This window comes from Pteronotus mesoamericanus, unplaced genomic scaffold, assembly GCF_021234165.1.
Source record: "Pteronotus mesoamericanus isolate MK-2021 breed Mesoamerican mustached bat unplaced genomic scaffold, CSHL_Meso_final contig_105, whole genome shotgun sequence".
Taxonomy (NCBI): domain Eukaryota; kingdom Metazoa; phylum Chordata; class Mammalia; order Chiroptera; family Mormoopidae; genus Pteronotus; species Pteronotus mesoamericanus.
In genome coordinates, this window is record NW_026555006.1 from 19,168,122 (window position 1) to 19,191,654 (window position 23,533).

The 23,533-nt window shown below is 33.8% G+C and overlaps 1 protein-coding gene across 2 annotated transcripts; it reads right to left on the reverse strand.

Moving 5' to 3' along the window:
• Window positions 1-1,729: 1,729 nt before the first annotated feature.
• ZRANB2 (zinc finger RANBP2-type containing 2) lies at window positions 1,730-21,326 on the reverse strand. 2 transcript variants are annotated; one of them, XM_054574714.1, is made up of 11 exons: window positions 21,003-21,323; window positions 18,025-18,077; window positions 17,825-17,933; window positions 16,686-16,768; window positions 11,484-11,560; window positions 11,200-11,334; window positions 9,071-9,237; window positions 7,563-7,649; window positions 5,307-5,462; window positions 4,181-4,254; window positions 1,731-3,650 (listed from the first exon to the last, which is right to left on the reverse strand). In XM_054574714.1, exons 1-10 carry the CDS (start codon window positions 21,056-21,058, stop codon window positions 4,221-4,223), a joined length of 957 nt encoding a protein of 318 aa, XP_054430689.1. In that variant the 5' UTR covers window positions 21,059-21,323; the 3' UTR covers window positions 1,731-3,650; window positions 4,181-4,220. The 2 variants fall into 2 exon arrangements, with proteins under 2 accessions (XP_054430679.1, XP_054430689.1); XM_054574704.1 differs by lacking the exon at window positions 4,181-4,254 and having other exon boundaries at window positions 1,730-3,650; window positions 21,003-21,326.
• Window positions 21,327-23,533: the final 2,207 nt, after the last annotated feature.

The window sequence follows — 23,533 nt, forward strand, 5'->3', positions numbered from 1 at the left end:
GCACTCATGTGCTTCAAAGTGGCTGGAAAAAATATAACGTTTATTGGTCACTCTCAGGGACTACAAACTTCATTTTAATACATGGATCCATCCTTCCTGATGCTATAATTAACTGTCAAGGCTCCTATTTAAGGTTGAAGCCACCGCCACCCTCATCACAGTGCCAGATCCTATTCCTTTAACTACCTGATGAGCCTCTCTGTAACAATTCTTTCCTCCCCTCCATCATTTACTTTCTGCTCTATTGGAGAATGGAGGCATGTCAAAGACACAGGAGCCAAACCGAAAGAACACCCAACGGCCAAAGCTGCACTTGAGCAATAAAACACTGCACTGGACTATGAAGCATAAAATATACATGCATAAGTTCATGCAGATATAAAAGTAGACACACCTTTCTTACAGAAGAATCCAAGTATGAATAGACAGCCCTCCCAAAAGGGGATGGCATTTAATCATGCCACACCACACTCATCCCTCTCTGAAGATGGGCTGTATTTTGTAACTTGCTACCCAAGAATGGAGCAAGCTAAAAGAAACCAACTACAGCGTAGTAGGGCAATTCCTACCTTAGCCAAGTGATTAAGGTTAGCATCTCCAATGATGTCATGTATTCCTGGTATGTGCTAAGGAGGGCACTTTTCCTCTATGGTATTCTTTCAAAAAACCCAGAAGCCCAGTCTAATCACAAAAATTACAAAGTTAGAATGGGAGCACATTCTACAGGATACCTGGCCATTATTGCTCAAAATTGGTGGTCATCAAAAGCCAGGAAAAAAATGTCAGACCAGAAAGGACTAAAGAAAGATGACAACTAAGTGCAACGTGGTACCTGGATTGGATCCAGGAACAAAGTAATAAAAAATGGTAAAATCCAAATAAATTCAAACAAAAGAACATTATATACTAATGCTGGTTTCTTAAGCTTTGACAAAGTACCCTGTGTCCGCCATCATTTAGAAACTGGGTGGGTAGTGTATTTGTATAATCTTCACAACTTTCTGTAAATTTAAGGTTATTCCACCAAAATAGTATGTCTGTTTACCTAGCTATTTTACCATACATTACTGAAATTATCACTTTACCAAATCACTATATTAAAAAGAGCCTCACTAGCTAGGGCTTAAACTATCTTTTAATTAAAACAGTCCATTCTTATTTTCCAGAAATAAAAGAATTTCAATTTCAGGGAAGCTACAAGGTTATTTCTATTTAAAAAAAAAATCTAACAATTATGACAAAAACAGGGCAGAATGGAGAAATTCCCTACATTCTTACCAGTATCTAAAGACAGGCTGTGAATGCCAGATAGCAAGACATAGGACAGAAAACTTGTTTTGAGACAAGGTATATTTTACCTTCATATAACTCTACCTAGAGATGGTCTTGCATTTAGGGCTTACTCTGAACTTGGATATTAGTTACCAGATACCATTCTATATTGTTTAGATGAAAGGACTGCAAATAGAACGGTAAGAAAACTTAACAGTTAAAAGGGACAGTTGTTGAATGCTATAAAGTGACAGTTTTAAGAGTAATTCAGAAAGCACACTAAGGTGTGCTATGAAATAGGCATGTAGTGTTCTGATAGAAAGTATAAAAACTAATTTGGGTAATCCACATTTTTTTTTAAAAGTCACACAAATTTCGAGTACCCAAGGTTATAGTGATCACACTTTGTAATGTTTTAAACCAAGCACTCACATACAAAAATGACATTATATAAAGGGTGAATATGACGACTTTAAAATGCACAATAAAAAGTAACAAATAAGACTGCAAATAACTTTAAAAATGAACATTAAATCAGAGCTTAAAAATTCTAATTTATTTCTAACAAACACCACTCAATGCTTGACCCACAAGCTTTATTTACATTTGTCTACAGCATCATTTCCTTATGAAATGGACTAGTACAGCTTAGTTAAACCAAATGAAATCATAATCATCTGAATTGTCTGCAAACTACTATTCGCTAAATTTATAACCTTGCATTTGCTCAGTACAGCCAAAGTTTTAATACAGAAAGCACAAGAATAAACCAACAGTAACATGTAGAATCTAGAAGATCATCTGGGCAATTTAGACTGTGGACTTTCAAGAAGTCTGAGGCACAATTACAAGAGAGAAAAGTTCTTGTGCAAACTACAGTAAACGTAGCAAAGAAAAGATGTAAAAAAACAAGGGGCAAGTTCATTGTAAAAATATTATCAAAATATTTCCACATAAGATATTTTGCTTTCATCTTTAGATCAGGTGAGAGAAAAAAAATCATTCATTTTAAAATAAAAAAACAAATATAATTATGTTTGGTCTGTCTACAAAATACCTTATAATGTTTAAATTTTTAATTGCAGAAGACATTTAAAAAAAAGAACAGAACAATAATAATGGGTGTTAATCCCCATGACAAAAAGTCCCCAAGCACAATTGTTGATTTTCCTTAATATACTTACCTTGCATTGTCACTGAAGATACTGTTAAGAGAAACCCTTTTGTTTTTAAACCAGAAGACATATAAAGCTCAAGTGACCAGATTTTGAGAAATAAAACAAACTCTGAAAGTATTTTAAGCCATAAGTAAGTTGTAGTGAATAATTATTTGTTTATGTCATGCAGAAATAATCCTTCATTACTCAAAAAAATTCTGCAGTGTGTTTAAACATCTCATGACAAATGTTTGCTTAATTAACAATGTCTCTGTTGGTCTTTCACCCAAAGAAAAATATACTTCAAAAGCTTTCTTCAATTTGTTCTTTACTAACTATAAATTAAGCTTTGTCTACCCTATCACACGTGAAAACTGGATTTTTAAAGGATATCACACAAAGCTTCTTAAAAATATTAAGATACTTTGAAATAAGATGTTTTTCTCATGAGACAACCGTATCAAGAAAAAAAATGAGCCGTTAGATATTCTTGCTCAAAATTACATGTTGGAAAGGGAGAAATGAATCTTCTCTTAGAAATTCGTAAGATTTTTCTGCACTAATGTGTTGCAAAAGGTAAAACAATAAAAAGCAATGATTCTAAGGCACCCTAAGCATAGGGAATTTCAAAATGAAGTTTCCAGCTGGCTGTTTTATAACTAGTTTAACTTTTTCTGGTCAGAATCACTTTGACAAAGGTTAACACAAACAGGGTGACTCCTTTTCTCAGGTTACGATAAAGAGGCTGTTTCCAACTACTTCACCAGTCTTGCCACCATGCCCCAAGTTCAGGCAAGCCTCAGGTAATCTGAAGTCAATAAACAGTTCATATTTGGAAATGAGAAAAACCAGAGTTCAAATTAAGAAACAAAGTAAAAAAAAAAAAAAAAAAAAAGAATACTTTTGTTATAGCCGAGGCGGTTTTAAATAAACGGTTGTAAACACAGAATGATAAATACAGCCTCTCTTTGGGGACATTATGGCTTAAAATACTATTTACTTTTAATTTCACAAATAAACACAGCTGTATTGTTCTGAAAAGCAATGAAAGGCATGCACCTCTACTAGCACTTCTGACCAAGTAAGACACGAACTTCTTAAAAAATATGCTTCATGCACTGTACTGAAATTTTTTTAAAGATGTAAATTTTAATACATTATTTCTTTTTTGAACTTGAACGGGAACCAGAATGGGATGATCCAGAAGATGACCTGTGGTGCCTGTAAGACATAATGGAGAAAGCAGGTAGTCTAGTAAGCTGGAGCTGGACGTTTTCATTCATTTGTAAGACTTTGAGAATATAAAAAAATTAAACCTCATTATACTGGCAAAGGAAATAATTAAAATCTAAGATACCAACTTATACACATAAACTAGTGTTTAGACCTTAGATGTGAACCCAGTAATAGAACTTAAAATCATCTATAATTTAAAAAAATCTCTCATTTCAAGATATAGCCACCTCTCAATTATTTAAGGTAATGAAGAAATGCCTTGCAAAAAATGTGGAAAATTACAGTTAACACATAACAAAGGCATATAAACTTGGTAATGGAAGAGTGGCTAAAACACTCTCTGATAACATTATAGATTAAGTTTTTATATAAAAACAGATACAGCAAGGCTTCTGTGTATGAAGATATATATTTATAAATAATTACATTTGGAAATCGAGGTCTCACAAGAGGATTGTACAATTAGTTAAAGGGTTATATTCATGCAGCTCATATGAATAAGTCAATATATCAACCTGGGTAAAGTAGTGGTGTTCCGAGGGGTTGGCCCTGGGCTCAGGGTTGTTTAGTGTTTTCACCAATCACCTGGCTTATGGAATAGAGAACATGTTCATTAAGTTTAGATGACAACAAACTAGGGGGATTATATGTGGCTAAGATAAAAATTTGCAGAAGTGATAAGAAAGCAACAGAATGAACTTCACTCAAGTATGGAGTTACCTTCTTACAAAAACCCAAATGCAGAGAAACAAAGACTAAAGTTGTGTGTCTTTATATCTAACCTTAATATCTAAACTTCAAAATGTAAAGCAAAACTAATCATTCCGTACAAGTAGGAATCACAAGGTAATCCTACAACTGGACCCAGCAACAATCAGACTTTATCTAATCCTTATTTTCACAAGCTGAAAAAGAAAAATTTTGCCAAGAATACAAAAGAAGCCATTAAACTGACTATATAATTAGTCATTGGGAATCAAGAGAAAGTTAATGAAACTCATTACTTAGCCTGCTGTAAAAAAGGCTGACAGGTAACACTCTCTCCAAATTTAAAAATGTCAATATAGATAACATAATGTAGTAGAGATCTTTCTCAAAGGAAGAAAAAAAAATGGGATTTATATTCCAAGATGAAAATGTATTAGCTACAAAGAACAATTTCCTGATAAAAAGCATGAAAAAATTTGCTGTGAAAACGCATTTACACGTATTTAAATGAGGACAGATTTCCAATGATCTAGAAGTAATTTTTATTAGACGTCCTAGAATCCTGATTTCTGACATGAACATAAAAACCTAGAGAATAATATATATGAAAATCAACTTCTAAATTACTTCAACATACAGCTTCTGAAATAAAATCTTAAAGGACAGAAATAACCGAGAGTTGGCTATAATTATATATGAAAATAAATTATTTAAACAATAAAATGAACAGAGTGGAAGAGAGTGGTTTGATCTTCAACTTTTCTAAACAACCTAATCAAAGTACACAGGACAAAGTAATGTTTTTTAAAGTTTAAAGTTGAAAAGTATAAAGTTGAACTAAAAGAGATTATAAAAATATAATCCTTCGTAAGGAAGTTTAATCTATTAAGCACACTTAAGAACACCCATTCTTATTTCTACAGAAACCCAAACCTTTCGGGTGACCGTGATCTTGTTCGTCTTTTTTTGCGATCACCAGATGAAGATCTAGAACGACTTCTCTTTCTGTTCCTCTCAGGAGATGATGATGAACTTGAATAAGATCTTTTTCGTGGGGAAGAAGAGCCCCTGTGGGATCTGGAGCTGGATCTTCATTGATTGAGAAACAAATCAAACATTTCATTAAAAGATGAAATGAGGGTGATAATTTAGTTAAAAGATCCAAAAATAAACAGGATTTATAACAAAATTTTATAAGAAGATTAAATACTTACTGCTTACTCAACAGAAGACTTCTGGTTCAACCATGAAAACAATTCTATTTAAATATATTTAACTTCATCTCTTTTTAAAATTCTAAGTATTTATCAATTATAGTAAGTAGAATTTTAAAATATTTTAAAAAAACAACATTTATGGCTTTAGCCCCAGCCGGGTAGCTCAGATGGTTAGAGCGCATTCCTGATAATGTCAAGGTTCCAGGTTTGATCCCCGGTCAGGGCACAAAAAAATGAAGGCATATACAAGTGGAACGACAAATTGATGTTTCTCTCCCTCTAAAATCAGTAAGTAAAAAATAAGGAAATAAATTTTAAGTCTTTCATTTTAAATTATACATAAACAGCAAAACCAACAGGTAAAACTGCGCATTTATTGATACATGACTCTATGTCAAGAAAAACATCCTTCCATTTGGAGAAAAAATATTTATCATATATACAACCTCCCAAGGAAAATAAATGTAACAATTTCTGGTGTAATTGCAAAACTGATTAGTTAAGTTGCTAGAGAAAAAGCAGAAATAAGGGACATGAGAAAGAACAATAACTATTAAATTGCCAAATATTCAAAGAAAAATGAGTAACTTTAAATCTTGATTTATATCAGCAATATTTATTTTTATGAAGGGCCAGTCATTCATGAAGTATGAAGTGTTGACATTCACATGTTTTAGGTAGAGGTAAACGTGCAAATGTTTAAAAGCAAATTATTTTCTTCATTTACATATTTTGGTTGAAGTAATTTAGCTCAAACTTCCCAAAAAATTCACCTTTGGGCTTAGAATAAACTTAGAAAGCCCAAAAGGAGAATTCTTTGGAAAGTTATAAGCAATGAAAAAATTTTTGGAAGGAATATGAAGGCTGTTCTGTAAACCTTATTACAGTGCTTCCCAAAGGGAAGTAGGATTTAATCTTCACCTAAGAAGCACTCGAAGGACTGAAACATTGATAATACACATCATCACAATAACAATAACAACAACAACAACCTCATTTGCTCTCTCTTTGGTACTGGATTAATACAAGTGTGCATATCATTCTTTTCTTAATGCTGTTAAATTGCAGTTGCCCTCTAATGCTACAGACTTGACTCTGTAAGTTATTCGGCAATTATTTTGATCAAAGGAGCTACCTCTTAACTTCAGTGTGAAGTTCTACACAAGGGGAATTTCAGTGATTTTTCTTATTCATGTTAGATAATTCATGTTAGTTGCCTTTAGTAGATCAATAAATTAACTTAAAAAGGCAGTATTTGGAGGATTTTTAGACAAAACTAATGTCTCAAATGCTTATTTACAAATTGCTTATCCCTCTGTATAACTAAATGCAACCTAAAGTTAACAATGTTACTTAAGACCATACTATACCTAGACTAACCAACCACACTTCTTTAGTTTGTGGAATTTAGGAGGAGTGTCTGTTCTACAGATGTTGTTTATAATATTCTATCTGTTACAGAAAAATAGAAATATGTGTAAGACCCTCCAGAAACTTCATCTGATACAAATGACAAAATTGTTTTTTTGTAAATATTGAAACAATTGCTTTGCAAAACAAAATCTGTTTAGAGATCAAGTGATTTTTTTTTCCTTTAAAAAATGGGAATAAATGTTTCCTGTTTAGTGTGTACATTTCTAATTTTATTTGAACTATCACTGCAAACATAAGTAATGTACGAGAAATTTTAGTACTTGGCTCCATCTTCCTACTTTATCACATTTAGCACAAAAATAAACCTTGCATGATGCAAAATAACCACCTTAATTCAATCATGGGAATGTCTTGGCACACTGCAGGCAATGGAAACATCTCATGGTGAGAAAATTAAGCACAGGCAAGTGCATTAGTTTTCTAATGCTAAAATAAAAGTAGAAGCAAAATAAGAGTGGGGGGGAAAAGCAGCAACACCTTCTGCAGCCTTTAAATATTATTTTCTCTCTGCTTTACAGAGAGATGCTACCTCATTCACCTTGATTTCGACCCACGAGATCTCGAACGTTCTCTGGAACTGGAACGAGACCTTGACTGGGAACTGGAAGAACTTCTTGAACGGGACCTGGAACAACATGGAAGGATTTTTTTTCCAGGACCACATAATTGAACTTTATGATATAAACACTGAAAGAAAGATATGCATTAGAATTCTTTTCATATAAAAAGATAGCTACTTTAGATATATATTTTCAAAACACTAAAGTAAGTAAACTTTTTGTTTTGATATTTATGGAAAAACTTAACAGGTAATTTTTTAAAAATAATAAACAATTTCTGTCCAAGTCTGACAAAATTACTCTAAATATCACTTAAGACTGTACAAATAAAAACACTCAGCATTATCACTTTATTAATACTGAATACTTTGTTTACAAATATTTAAAAGTAACCCAGAAGTTAACATATCAAGGAATTTTGAATGTTGCATTTTGTTTTTAACTTCTCTGAAGTATCTATCAACTTCCCTTATAAAATTCCTTCCATTTCCTAAGTCACATTCTAGTCTGAAGCTATGAATGTTGACATAGTTGCTTAACTGTTTTTCTGTCTATTCAAATGTTAGAAAATTAAAAGGAAAATACATGAACCCTGTAATTGTAAAAAAGAAAAAAAATGACACAAGATACAGTCCATTTAAATTTCAAAAATCACAAAAGAAATATAACTTACAACTTTAATTTGCCCTTTGAAATAACCTGCAGCTAAAGATTATTACATTTTCATCTTAAAATTACTCTTCAGAATCACTCTTTTAAACTGTTAATTATTTTTACTCAGTTAACTAATATTTTTTCCTAAATACCATTAAAATTCATTGTCCGTTGTTTCAATTAACATGAGTAAGAATTCTTTAAGGGAACAATATTTATGTAATGTACTCCTTTTTCTCACCTAAAATTTTATTTTTACTGTTGACTACACAATCAGGAAATATTTACTAAAATTTTACATCACTAACAAAATAATATTCAAGTATACCAGCAACTGAATCCTAATTTATTCCTGAACATCTTAAAATTAGCATTAAGCCAATATAATTTACGTGACTAAATTTCCTCCTTTATTCAGAATACCTGTATCAAAGTAAATTATCAAAAATTGTGTAATAACCAATAATTTATTAAAGGCCTGGAAAACTTCTTTACTAGCTTTATCAGTGAACGCATAAATCTCTCCTTTACTTAAACAGTTCTAAATGTAAACTATTTAGATAGTATACTATATGTAATGACTTAAGTTTTAGAGTCTATTTTAATAAAAATCAGGTATAAATGTACTGAGGAAGTTTCATATTAAAATTTGCATTTCTGAATATACTGGACAATTACTTCAAGGAACTAAGAAAAAAATGATCTTTTAAAAGGTGACTTGAATGAAATCTCTAAAATAAAGCTTATTCAGTCAAGAAAAACAAAACTTAGAAATAAAGAAGTTAGATACTGACATTTTGACTGGTGTTACCCTTGACCTGTACCCGTTTACCTGGACCTAGACCTTGAACTTGAGGGGGAGGATGAGCGTGAAGATCGTGAATGTGAAGATCGAGACTTTGATCGACTTCGTCTATTAGATTTCTTTTTATTACTATCCTCTTCTTCACTGGCATCAAGATTATATTTTGAGAGATCAGCATCATCTTCATCCTCATCCTATTAAAAGTTAGAGTCAATTATACTCGACATTTAGATATTAATGCTATCTACTAAAAATGTTCCATAAACTGAACATCTCCATATGGTTATACATCACATCACTAATACCTCAGCAAATTCATTCTCAATTCTGAAATCTGCCTACTATATTCCTTAACTTAGCTAAGCAGACTTGACAACCACCTCAAATATTTCAAAGGAGTAAACCTGGAAGCCTTACTTATTTCCTCTTTTTCTGTCACAATGTATTACCAAATAAGCTGTCAACAATTTTCAATTTTACTCCTATGAAGTCTTTGAATCCATCTCCCTTAGTACTTCATTCTTTTCTCTGATATTACGGTAACCTTTTAGGTGGACTCCCTAACTCAGAAAATACATTCTGCCTCCCCAACTATCTCAGTGTTCAAGCTGACCCTCGAACAATGCAAGGGTTGAGGCATCAACCTTCTGTGTTATTTCTGATCCCCCAAAACTTAAGCAATAATAGCGAGCTGACCAAAAGCCTTACAAAACTAAACAAAACAAACAAAAAACAGTCAATTAACACATTTTATTGGGTTGGCCAAACAGTCTTAACATTTTTTCCTGTGAAATAAAAGATCCATTTTTCATTTTCACCAATAACTTTATAGATCTGGATACTCTGAGTATGTTCTAGTGGGTAAAAGCCAGGGGTGCTGCTACACATCTTCCAATATATATGACAGTCTTGCAGCAAAGAGTTACTTGGTCAAAATATCAATAGTACAGATGCTTCACAAACCACTTTTGACATGTTCACTCAGACACAGCACCTTCTCCATACACTGCACAAATCTTTTTCTGAGCTTCTACCTTTCTTGAAGTAATAAAAGTATAATATACCAAAAATGTTGCCTATTTCCTTCCTTCCATCTTCAATATAAAATGGCTGCACAAAATTTTACCAGTTTTAATAAGTATTTTTTTAAAAAATGCACGCTGATATGCAAGCTGTCCCAATACAATCTAACGGAACTGTTTTGAATGAAGTTAAAAACAACTAAGCACTGCTAGAGTCATTGCATGGAAAAAAAGGTAACAAACTTTTTGGCCAACCCAATATATGTTATATTATATACTACACTTTTAGAATAAAGTAAGCTAGAGAAAAAAATGTTATTAAGAATATCACAAGAGCACTGGCTGGGTAGCTCAGCTGGTTAGACTGTCATCCTGATATGACAAGGTTGCGGGTTTGATTTTTGCTCAGGGCACATACAAGAAGCAACCAATGAATGTATATGTGAAACAACAAATCAATGTTTCTGTCTCTCATAAATAAATAAATAAATAAATAAATGAATGAATAAAGAATATCACAAGGAAAATAGATTTACACTGTATTTATTGAAAAGCAAACCAATGTATAAGCGGGCCTGTGCCATTTAAACCTGTGATATTCAAGGGTCACCTGTATATTGACTGCCATCACTCTGAAAAAGAGGTTAAGTATCTTATTTATTAAAAACTTTAAAAACTGTTACATACTGATTTTAGCTGCACACAAGTCCTCTTATGATTACACCCCAAAGTGACCTTAATCTAGATCTATATATCCAACCATAAAACTTTACACTCAGGCCCACAGAACAAACAATATCAGACTTGATGTGGTCGTTGCCCCATTCTTCCCTCTGCTCTAAAAACATTAGCTGATACCAATTTTTTTAATGTTGCAGGTTTCTTTCCTACTCAGGGAACCTTTACTTGTTTTATTTAGGTTCCATTAAAAGAAGGATACTTCTGTCTCAGTCTTTTATTGTTTTTCCGGTCCCAGAATACAGCTTGGCAGAGTAAAGCTCAAAACCTTCGTAAGAACAAAAACATATCCAGCAGAACATATGTATCTTCACCATAGTCCAAATGTCATCAAAACCATTCATATGTCATGTCATAGCTGAAATAAGATGAAGGGGAAATAAGGAAATAAATTACCTCATCTAATTTATATTTAGAAAGATCTTCATCCTCATCCTCTTCTTCTCCCTCAGATTCTTTATCTTCAACTTCCTTTAGAATAGATGCTGGGCCAACGGCTTTCCCTCTGTATTTTTTCTTTTTACGTCCAAACTAGAGATAAAGTTTCATAACATTTCTATAGTACATTTATACATTTTATAAATGTATTCATAAGACACATTTATATTTTTCTTTGCACTTGATATTTTCTAAGAGGATTTTTTATTTGTATTCAACCTGCACTTTAATGTATAGCTTACCTCATCATATTCACCATCAGATTCTTCTCTTTCTATATATTCAACATTTTCTCTTTCATTAAAACCACCACCATACCCTAAAAAAAAAAAAAAAGGACAAATTGTTATCCTGACAATTCATTGAAATAAAAAAATCTCACCATCACCTCCAAGCCAGAAAAAAGAAAATCTTATCAATGAGATTTGCCTGTGCATGTAAGAATTACTAGTCTTTAAAAAGCATGTTAAGAATAATCACTACAGATAAAAGCCTCAATGTGAGAAACTTATTTGGAAAGTCCTATAGCTGTACTTCTGGCTCTTCTCAGTTTCAAAATGTCCTTAGGCAAAGAGGTAGACCATGGCCTTAAACCTCGGTTATAACCAAGTTTAAAAAGTAAAAAGGGCTCCTTTCTTCTGTAGTTTATCATAATTCTTCTGGGAGAACTGGGCTCAGTAAGGACCAAGAATTAAATCTCACTGTTTATCAACTGCAGATGGTCTAGAATCTTTTGATAAATTGAAATTTTGCTGAGCTAAAATGTAGCTAGAGTTTGGAAAACTCTAAATTATACAGGAAAATTCAATAATATGATAATGGAAATCCAAATTGATTTTAATGCAATTATTTTTAATACAGATGTAAAAGTCAAAAAAGATTCAGGTAGCCAGTTAACTTTTAAACTGAAAATATTCTATTACAAACTAATCAAGATCAGTAAACCATTATTTTTTGATGTCACAATTTAGAATCTATAATGAGACTGACAAGTCGTTCATACAGGATCAACAGAGACTGGAATATGAAAGTGAATTTTAGAGAAAGTGAGGTAAGAGACTTTGAATAAATTTCCCATTAAAAAAATAATTGAGAAGTATGTGGTCAAGAGGAACACAATATCTGGCAGAACTCACGCTTGCTTGAGTGTGGTTGGTAGGATAGTAATATGAGTATAATAATTTATAGTTTCAATTTGAACATTTCACTTAAAATGTCAAATGGTGTGCTTAAGTGTAATGCTGTTATGTTAAAGAATTACATGCTTATAATTCTGTAATAAAAAAGGGGCATCATTTTGCTGGACCCTGCACATAATATTCCAGAGCAGTACTGGCATGCAAGGCCAGCAATTTCCAGATTTAAGGATTTCATGAACCATCACAATTTTAAATAAATTTATAAACAAATTATTTTTATTTTCGGATTTTTGACTTTATATTTATCAAACATGGGCATTAAAAAAAAAAAGATCATTACCCTATTATCATTTCACAACAGAGCCACATATAGTAGAAAGGCGCTAACTGCCCCAACAAAATAACTAATAAATATAATTTTCTTAAAAAAAAAAAACCCCACAATATAACATCCTTTATTACACTTTGTATCAGTGAAAACTGCAATGTATCAGGGTTTTATCTTTGAAATACTTGCAGAGCATCCCTTTCCTCATCTTTCTACCTTGTTTCAGGGACAATATACACTCCAACAGAAAAAGAGTTTCCTTTTGTATCTGTCCCTATAACATGCGTAAAAAGTGTATAAAATACCAGTAACAAGTTTTCCTTAGTAAAATCTTGGCTGCAGATTTTTGGAATATCATATATAGAAAGAGAGAGGCAAGCACAACTGGATTACATTTACCTTAAGAAAACAGCTCAGATTCAATGTTAATTATAGATTACAAACACAATAGAAAGTTGTAATTCTATAATATATTTTATCTCTAAATATATTTAACACTGTATCAATACATCCTAAGATTAAGGTATGAGTAGTTTTATACACAATAAATTTTAAGAGATGACTAACAGTACAGATCTAAACTTCAAAACAGTTAAAAGTAAGTTTAAAAAACCCATGGATCTATGTCATTTAATAATCTACAGCTGAAAAATGATATGGCAAAAATGGGGAGCTAATGAATACATTATAGCCAAGATTTAGAAAGTGAACTACAACTCACATAGACTTATTTTACATAGTTATCTAAGTAGAAATTACTTTAAAATGAATATCATAGCAAATACAAAGCTATTTTCATGTTCTCTTATACAGGCCACGCAAACAAAAACAACCTAAGTAATCAGTTGCCAACAAAGATTGTTAAGGTATGTTGCGTGAACCAATACAACAAATACACCTCAAGAAAAGAACTCATGAAAAGAACATCGAAAATACAGCTCTCTATTGTGAAAAAACTTGAGCATATTATTTCCACCGGAACTTGGGTAACTCTTTTTAGCTTGTGCAATGCTTTATTGAATACACTGCTTTCTAAAAAAGACTTCATTAATTTTAGGCTCTATATGTCTGTTTTGCTCACCCAATTATCCCCAACACCTTGCACAATGACCAATAAATTATTTGTTCAACGAATGAATATAGAAAACACTGCAATTCTAGTACTATTTAAAAATTTTAAGCCCTTAAAGGCTTTAAAATGCAGTTCAGATGAAACAAGCAACCAAGAACCTCTGTAGGCGTTACAATAAAAATATTTTCAAATTTATCTCAGAGTACACTGTAAAAAGGTGAGCAATGGACAGTAAAGTATCAAGCACAGGTTTAAATCAGGACTGAGTTAGGGCTATGACAACAGAAATGAACAGAGAAAAGGGAGTGAACATCTATCTCAAAGGAAGAACTAAGATACTAACTTGAAAATTCTGTGTTTCTACATTTTGAATGAGTTAATTAATCCAACTTCTGGAATTTATTCTAAAGAAATAATTCAAAAGAATAAAAAATCACAATGTATTAAAATTGATTCTACTCAAGTTATCCTTAAGGATTAAAAAAAAACTCCAACAAAAACAAAATTACTCCCAAATCCAAAAACAAGAGAACGACTAAGTAAAATTATTACCATATTTTGTCATGTATAATGCAGTCTTGTGTACAGTGCACACCTGCATTTTTGGTCCCAACTTTCATTTTAATTTTTTAATTCAATTATTTATTTATCTCTATATACTTGTTTTTTGTTATAATTTTAGCACTTATTTTTGAACATACAGATATTGCTTTCTAGAGTTACACTTTTAACACATAATCATAAATAAAAGAATTAAAAACATTTACATAGATACAGAATTAGTACTGCCCATGTATAATGCGCACCCTTATTTTTCCCTCAAAAATCTGGGCAAAAATGTATGCACCATACACAGCAAAACACATATATAACCAACATCATGGGATTATTCAGGAGAAGTGAGCAGTATTTTAAAAGTGGTACATCAAGTTTTCTTTTATTCAAGGCCTTATATCCCTTAGTTTGGGAACTTAGGAAATGCTCTCCAACTTTGGATTTCCTTATTGTAAGCAGTAGAGAGAAATTGGAGAACAGTGTCAGTCAGTTCATGCCTTAAACTGTGACTAGCAAAGATAACTACTTATAGCCAAGGAAGTAAAAAGAGACCAAGATACCAAATGGTATTATTTTAAAAAGAAAGAGAGAGAGAGAGAGAATGAGTAAAGTGAGGAGGTACCAAGCTAACTTTGAGAGCTTCAGTGGTTAAGGGCTATATATAGCCCTTGTGAGGTAGTTAAAGGGAGAGTCATAAAATAGGTCAGAGAGAATGTGAATAGATCAAAAAACCTTTTCGGGATTATAATTTTTAAAACTGTTATTAAAGGTTTGACATTATCCTAGAAGCAATCATAATGGTTTTAAACAAATGGAGATTTTAGTTTGGGATAAAACAAAAAACAAAGATCTTTGGCTGTAACTGGGCAGAAGTGGAATATGCACAAATACCAACTAGATGACTATTTTTTCAAGACATGACATAGGAGCATTTCTGCCTAGAGCAGTGACAGATAAGACTTTCTAGAATAGAGGACAAATGGAGTCACTATTAAGAATGCCTAGGTTTCTGGAATATGAAATAAGCATGTGGTAGGTGGTATTAATCATGAGAAATATTGGAAAAGGGGCCAGGTCCGGGGGGGGCGTCTGGGGGGAATGATGAATTCAGATTGGATATAATCGAATTTGATATTTACATGCTGATGATAAAGTAAGCAGCTGGATATATTGGTCAATTGAGTCTGAGCTCAAGACATAAATCATGGTATGCCAATGGTCACTTAAACTCAGGCTAAGAGGATGTCTAGAAAACACAGAGCAAAGAGAGCTTAGGGAATGAATCTTGAGGAAACCCAACATTCGGTGGCCAGGGAAAGGGCAGAAGAGGAAGAAAACTAAAAAAACAAATACAATGAACCACCGAAGTGTGGGGGTAAAAAAAATTAAAAAAAAAAAAAAAGGAAAAAAATGTATTTCTCTTAATGAAGTGAGGGAGAATGAGAAGTGAGGCAGGATTTGAGGACGGACAAAAAAAAAAAAACAAAAAACTAGGACATTAGGCTACAATGTTCTCACATGTGAGAATGCAAATTCAAAAAAGAAAAAAAAGAAAAGGAAGGTTTGGCAGCAGGGGGATGGGGTGGGGGGTATTAAACTAGAATTTCTGTTGTACTGCAGGAAGGGCAGGGTCCAAAAGATTCTTTACTGGGTCTCTTATCCACAGAGACCAGACAGTGGAAATGGTTTGAAGTCAGGGAGGAAATAGAACCAGGAGCTAGTTTACTTAGTCTAGGTCTGACAAGGTGACTATATACAGAAGAACCCTTTGTATGATGTATTATGTTGACTAATAATACTGTATTTGAAGTATACCGGTAACATGGCTGGGCTAATTGCTGATAATGGGGAACCACAACCTATTAGGTAAATATTTTCATCTCACCACTGACAGCACAGGCCCAACAGTAAGCTATTATTTAGGCCAAATTCCATCCAAAACCACCTGCAGATGGTTTATTTTATTTATTTTAATGAATAAAGAGATTTATTTTAAAGGCACCCTCTGCTCTTTTTTCCTGTCAAACTAGAATATGCAATAAATGGAAAAGTATATTATTCTTTTATTACTAATAACAAACATTTAGATAAGGGGAGGAAGGGAATAAATAAAGCACTTCTGAAAGTATTCTAATGTCACTATTTGTTAGGTTACAGCTTCCTAGTGCTGTACTTTGTAAATTGTAAAATTCTGAAACAAGTTTTTTTTTTTGGCATGAGGGAAAAAAATCAAGGTCAAAACCATAAAGGCAGAATAGACAGAATCCTCAATCACTGTGATCCTTAAAACTGTCAATTCAATTTTTAATTCTTTTAAAAATCATTTAGTTAGAATGTGTTTTTATCTTACCTGTTCTTTCTTCTAATTTGGCATACTTTGGGGTATTACACATGTTACACTCTGATCTTCTGGCCCAATTCACATTACTGCAACTTTAGAAGTGAAAAATAAAAAGTTAATAGATGATTATGAAAAGAATAGCAAATTTTTAGACATTCTATGATTTTAAAATAAAAATTAGGCTGAAATCACTACCATAAAAAAAAAAAGTTTACTTAGAATATTGCAAACAAAGAAAACGTACCATTGTGCTTTTTTCCTGAAGAATGTGGGTTCTAACTACTTAAGCAGAGAAGCAAAAGCAATATAGCATGAAGAGTGCCTGTGTCATTTTACTAGAAACAAATAATGAATTTTATCTATAGAGATTCCATGCCTTAGGGGAAAAAATGTCATTTTAAATCAAAGGTCCTAATTTCTTGGTCTCCCAATTCACCTCAAAGGGTAAGGTTATACCCTCCAAATAGTGCTAGTTTTTTTTTCGTTCGTTTGTTTTTTTAAAGGAATCAGTTCAAGTACTGAATTCCAGAGCATACCAAACCCAGTCTTAATGTGTTGCTGGAAAATTCTTCAGTATAAATTATATTATCTACAGTGTCATAAATTTATGTAAGACCCCTTCTGATTAAATCCTCTTTCATATATACTTGTCATCACTGTACCAGAAAAAAACGGAAGTTGGAAAATAAATACTGCTTAAAAATCAAAAATATTAAGAAACCTATTTAATTAGGAATAATCATTATGGCATGCATGATTCTAAAATTGCTTTGTAAATGGGCAAAATAAATTTTGTGTATTTCACATTAATAATAGAGTCTGTAAGTTTTTCAGATTTTTCACTAATAGAAAAAAGTAGGCTTTTGTGCTTTTAAGTACCTCCCCCTCCTTTTTTGGGATATTAGCTCACCTTAAGCATTTGTTTACTGGTATACATATCCCATCATAGTAACAAATAGTATTACCATTAAAAAATAGAATTTAATAGTTCTTTGCACTTTTATATCAAATACAGAGTAACAATCAACAGACCTTTGATTTAAAGGTTACTTTGGTTTGTTAATGTGACTAGTAAGAGTTGTTAATATTAATCAGTAATGGCTAAATATATTATTATGGAAGAGAGGAAGATAATTTGAAACACATACGTTTTACACTGCCAGTCATTAGCACTAAATAGACCTCGGCTCTTCTCTGCGAGTGTTTTTCCTATTTCAGTTCCCCCTGCTTTCATCATCTTAGCTTCAGTTGTTTTCTCTGAAAATAGAAAAAATATGCAATATGAATCTGGGAAATAATAAAATGATCTGCACAAACAGGCCTAACAGAGGCTACCTTAAATGCTTACCCCGACCACATCTATTACAGCTGGTTCTTCTGGCAAAGTTCACATTTCCACACCTGAAAATAAAGCAAGAAGTATTTATAAAGATATTTTTAAGAGCAATATAATTTAAAAAATCCTATATATACAACTTTTTAATGTGTCTTCCCTCACTATATACCTGGATCCAGAAATTCTAAAGCCATTGCACAATCACGTTAACAACATTAACTAAACATACAAAAAGAAAAAACTCCCTCACAATTTAGGTGGTAAATGTGAGATTTGAAGCCCCAAGTCCAGGATAAGAAACTCAATCTCATTTACTTGTTATGTGATCCTGGTAAGTTGCTTAGGATCGCTGGGATTCAGTGTCCTATTAGCACATATCATAATAGTTATGTGCCAAATAATGACGTTCTGGTCAATAATGGACAGTGTATATGATGGTGGTTCGCTAAGATTATAATGGAGCTGAAAAACTCTTATGGCCTAGTGACTTCCTAGTGCAATGCATTACTTCTACTGTAGTGAAGCTGTGTAAACAAACCTACTGCACTGTACTATACATACAGTTATGTATAGTACATAATACTTGATAATGGTAAGTAGCTATGTTACTGGTGGATTTAATCTTGTGCTGTTTTGTGCAGTAGAAACATATTATACATGCTATGGCCTAGGTGTGTAGTAGGCAATACCACCCAGGGTTGTGTAAGTGAACTCTGTATTTGCACAATGGCAAAAATCACATGACACATTTCTCAGAACATATCCCTGTTAAGTGGCACATAAATGTATATAATGAAATCCTCCTGCAAAGTTGAAAAGTAAGATCTGATTCCAGTTCAACAATTACTGATGAGGCATCAAAGAGTTCCAAAAAACTTCAAAGTAACTCCCAGTACAAAAAAATAAGAAGATATACACAAAAATGTGTTAGGTATTTTAAGAAATACAAAATCCTAAGGATGGACTAAAGGGGAGGAAATCAGTAGGTCACAGGGGGCTTCGTGGATCTTGATAAAATGTTCTTTTTACCAGGAGGTGGGGTAATAAGGAAAAAAAGACTGTACTGACTACAAATTATAAATAGAGGTTCAATAATTATGAGAAAATGGAGTTTTTGAAACCTAGTTAAAAAAAATTATAACCGTAACCAAAAACCTCAACACATGTAGTTAACAATATCACTTTATGCTTATACTCAGTAAACTTAAATAAAAACAAAATTATTGGATTCATTAACACGGCCTGAAAAACGCATGTGCGTATCAGTAACAACGTTAAATGCTGACATGTAAAGCTTAAATTTTAAAAAACTGTTTAGATTTTTTTTAGTTATTATACTAGAATGAAATAAAGATGTGACGTAAGGAATTACCACTAAACTAAAGCACTCCAAATAGTCTTAGGTTGCCCTCCCCACCCCCAATAAACATTCTCACCCAAACATATTCTGAAAGATGTTTTCTAGATTTATACAGTCTGTATAAATACTACTCTATTCACATATTTGTAACTCAGTTGAAATGCACTCTTAGAGAGACCTCCTTCATTTGGGTGTGCTGTCATTAATGAGGCTGTCAAAAGCACATTACTCTACAACTGACCAACAACACAATTTAAGTTGGCGAGTACTTTTGAAAGTTTTCAAATAGTCTTACCACTCAGAGAAATGCTATTCATAACATACCACTCTTGTTCTTGTTCAACATTGTCAGAGAGACTTGAAATCCTTGAGGTCATCTATCTTCATCTTTATGCAACTGAGAACCACCAATTTATGTTAAAAAAAAAAAAAAACACTCCACAATGTTTCATATAAACTGCTTAAAATGTGAATAGAAGACAAATGCTGGTGAAATGAGGACTTAATCTCCTGTAGTGACATTAGACGTCTTAATTTCCTAAAACTCTGTCAACAGCTGTCAATGAGTATCTGCTTCATATCGCTTGCTCTCCACACACTAAATATGCTACTTCATGTATTTACAGTCAGAAAACCATTCTATTCGTTTTTTTTTAAAGCAAAGGTAAATAACCTACTTAAGGTTAATAAGTAACAGGGTTGGAATTAAACCCATGTCTGTTTTCCTCTTCAAATTTTTTTTCCTGTTTCCCACTATAAACTCTGTGTGGTACCCTGTGGCTAACTTAGGTACAAGAAATCAAAGGCTTTTATTTGAACATGAGCTGTGCATTCAACATTTTTGACAATTACTCTTCATGCATTTCATAGTAATTTTCATATGTTTCCAAATAGATACCCCTATTTGAGGACCTTTCAATAAAAACCCACGACTTGACAGAGCCCACTGACTTCAGCAACAATGTCAAAAGCAGAGCCATAACACGTGCTTCTTTGCTGCAGGCCTTCACAAGGCTGAGCTGGCAAAAAGAGGCCTCAAGCCTTTCGGTTCTAACAAGGCGTAAGGTTCAATTTTTGCGGGGAAATTAAAGGGAAAAGGATCAGAAAGCCGCAAACAAAAAGACGGTAGTGTTTCGGGGAAAAATATATACAGTACGAACGAAAGTTTAAGTTAAAAAAAACCAACAAAATGGGCTATGAGAAGCAAAACAGTGAGCTGAAGAACGAGACGCTTTCCACGAACAGGATAAAGTTCTGCAGGGAAAAGTCACGTGAGGGAGATCAAATACCAAGCGAGCCTCGACGAGGAAGATTTTCTTATCGCTGAAACCTGGCCGCGGCGGGAGTGGGGGTGGGGGCTAAAGGGAGGCCATTTCGCTCTCCGAAGAGGGGCTGTTCAGGAGACATAACGGCGAGGAAACAACCGCTGCGGACACACTCAAAATAAAGGCTCTTGAACGCTTTCCTCGTGAAGAGACCTGGGAACCTCCTTCCCGCCTGGGAGCCCGCGATTCACCGCGTCAACCCAGCTTAAGGTACCGAGGATCGCAAATAGGGAAAATGCCGAACTGAGCTGAGAAAGGCTCCACCGATAAACCCCGCTCCAATTCGGGCCCTTTCTTAAACTCACTTTTTGTCAGGGCAAATCCAGTCACCGTCACTGACTCGGAAATTCTTGGTCGACATCTTGAACACCGCCACCACAGCCACCAGCAGCTACGTCTTCACAAGAGGAAAGCGGGCCGGGGACTTTTGGCATTCAGGGTCTGTCCTTATGAGGCCTGACTCCTACCCACTACAGCGTCAGGGTTCGATAATAAAGGCACTCCGCCAGGATTGAGTTTGAACATTATTGTCCGGAGTAAGATGCCTGTGAGATTTTTTTCTTGCCGAAAGAATTATAATGCAAGCGTACTCTCTCGAGGTAAACTAACAGGCGCGGCAGGGACACCCCAGACGGGAGGCCTTCTTGGCTCTAGAAGCCATTGACAGCCCCCTACGGGCGGGAGGACCCAAAAGGAAAGAATTGTACTTCCGTAGCTCAGATGGGCGGAGCTAAGTAGAGGGGGGCGGAAGTGATTGTGTTCAGTTTGGGGATTGGGACCGCGGATTGCCCAGTCCGCCAATACCCACCCCAACTTTCCCTGTGCTGTCATCACACTGTTGTGTATGTATGTGTATATATACATCTATATATGTTTTTTGCTTAATTCCTTCACCTTCTTTCATTCAGCCCCTCATGACCCTGAAATTCCACTCCTAAATATACTTCTGATAGGCACTTAAATTCACCAAAGACGTGTATAATATATGTTAATCGCTGCATTATTCATAATAGTCCCAAACTGGAAGTTTCCAATTGCTTATGAATAAAGAATCCTGGTAAATAAGTCGTCATATTCACACAGTGAAATATATACAGCAATGAGACAAATTGCAACCACATGGAATAGTATGGCCAACACAAATACAATATTCAATTGAAAAGCCAGTCACAAACTAATGCATGCTTCATGATTCCATTTCCATGAAGTTGAAGAGCAGCTAAAACTAATCTAGGATAACAGTAAACCTCGGGGATAGAGAGGAGATAGTGGCTAAAATGGGACATGAAGGACCTTTGGGGGTCCTGAAGATATTCTTTGTCATAATGTAGGTTCTGGTTACACAGCTATCTTAACCTTATAAAAATTTATTGAGCTACATGCTGTTGACCTGGAAATAAAAGGCCAGAATGAGAGACAATGAGTGTTTATTTAAGTTCAAAGAATAACTATTTGGGAAGCAGTGATTTAAGCTGAAACCCAGATAGTGTTCTGATTATGGCCTGAAAGCAAGGAGGTTTTATGAGAAAAGGAAAGGAAATAATTAGGTTAATAAAAGGGAGAAATTTGTACTAATAAGCTAAATTATTCCTTAGTTATACATGGCTATTTACTGATTCTAAAGAATTTCTTTAATTATCAGGTTTTGTAATCAGCAGGTCTGATTTCCTTTTAGCTTTAAAAACAGTTGTTGAGAAGACAGTGCTGCTTTGGCCAAGCCCAAAGCTTATTTTGCCCAGTTTAAACATTCCAAAGGGTCCACACACTCTTTATGCTATTTCATACTTCATGTATTTATAGTAAGAAAGCCATTTTATTCCACTTCTTTTTCTTTTTATTTTTTTCTTTTCTTTTCTTTTTTTTTTTTTTAGCAAAGATAAATAATCTACTTAGGGTTAGTAAGTCATAGGGCTGGAGTAAGGAGTAAGATGTGCAATGTAGTTCCTCTGGAATGGCTGGCTCTGACTCCATTTTAAAATAGCTCCACTTATGGCAGTTTTTCACAACACTTACAATTTGGGCATTATTTTTAACTTTAATGAGAAGTTTAAAGCCTGGCCAGGTAGCTCAGTTGGTTAGAGGATCATCTACAACTCCAAGGTTGTGGGTTTGATTTCAGATCAGGGCACACACTAATTTACTAATGAATACTAATGAATGCATCAGTAAGTGGAACAACAAATCTTTCTCTTTTTCTTTCTGTCTTGCTCTCCCTCTCTCTCTAAAATAAATAAGTAAATAAATAAATTTAAAAAGCTTTTTAAAAAGATTTTAAAATGTACTTAAATTTACCTATCTCATCATATGCCACCTACCTCCTCATTCAGTAAATACTTGCTAAATATTATACCAACTTCAAGGGACAAAGGCAGTGATCCCAGACTCCCTTGTGAGCATCATTGTTACCTGGGTACTTTCTGGCTCTTATGGTGATTGAGGTTTCTTACGGTTGTGATGTTGAATCTGCCATATCTCATACAAAGTCATATTACAAGGTTATTAAGAAAAGACCCACCCTGGCCAGTGTGGGTCAGTTGGCTGGAGTGTCATCGCATATACCAAAAAATTTCAGGTTCGATTCCTGGTCAGGGCACATATCTAGGTTGAGGTTCAATCCCTGTTGTGGTGCATTCAGGAAGCAACAGATTGGTGTTTCTCTCTCTCTTCCCCCCCTTCCTTCCTCTCTCTCTAAAATCAATAAAGCATTACACACACACACACACACACACACATGCACACGAAAAGGCCATTCTTGGTTCTACAGTTAACTGTTTAAGATGGCAATGATCTAATCTCTCTAAGGTTAACATTTCCAGACTCAAGCAGAATTTTTGTA

Excerpts from the sequence above, each read along its gene's own strand:
- ZRANB2 (XM_054574704.1), bottom strand. The coding sequence starts at position 21,058 with ATGTCGACCAAGAATTTCCGAGTCAGTGACGGTGACTGGATTTGCCCT. Across the intron at positions 11,335-11,483 it reads CTGATGGTGAATATGATGAG|TTTGGACGTAAAAAGAAAAA; the intron begins GTAAGCTATACA and ends CTTTATCTCTAG. Across the intron at positions 9,238-11,199 it reads CTAAATATAAATTAGATGAG|GATGAGGATGAAGATGATGC; the intron begins GTAATTTATTTC and ends AACTTTTAATAG.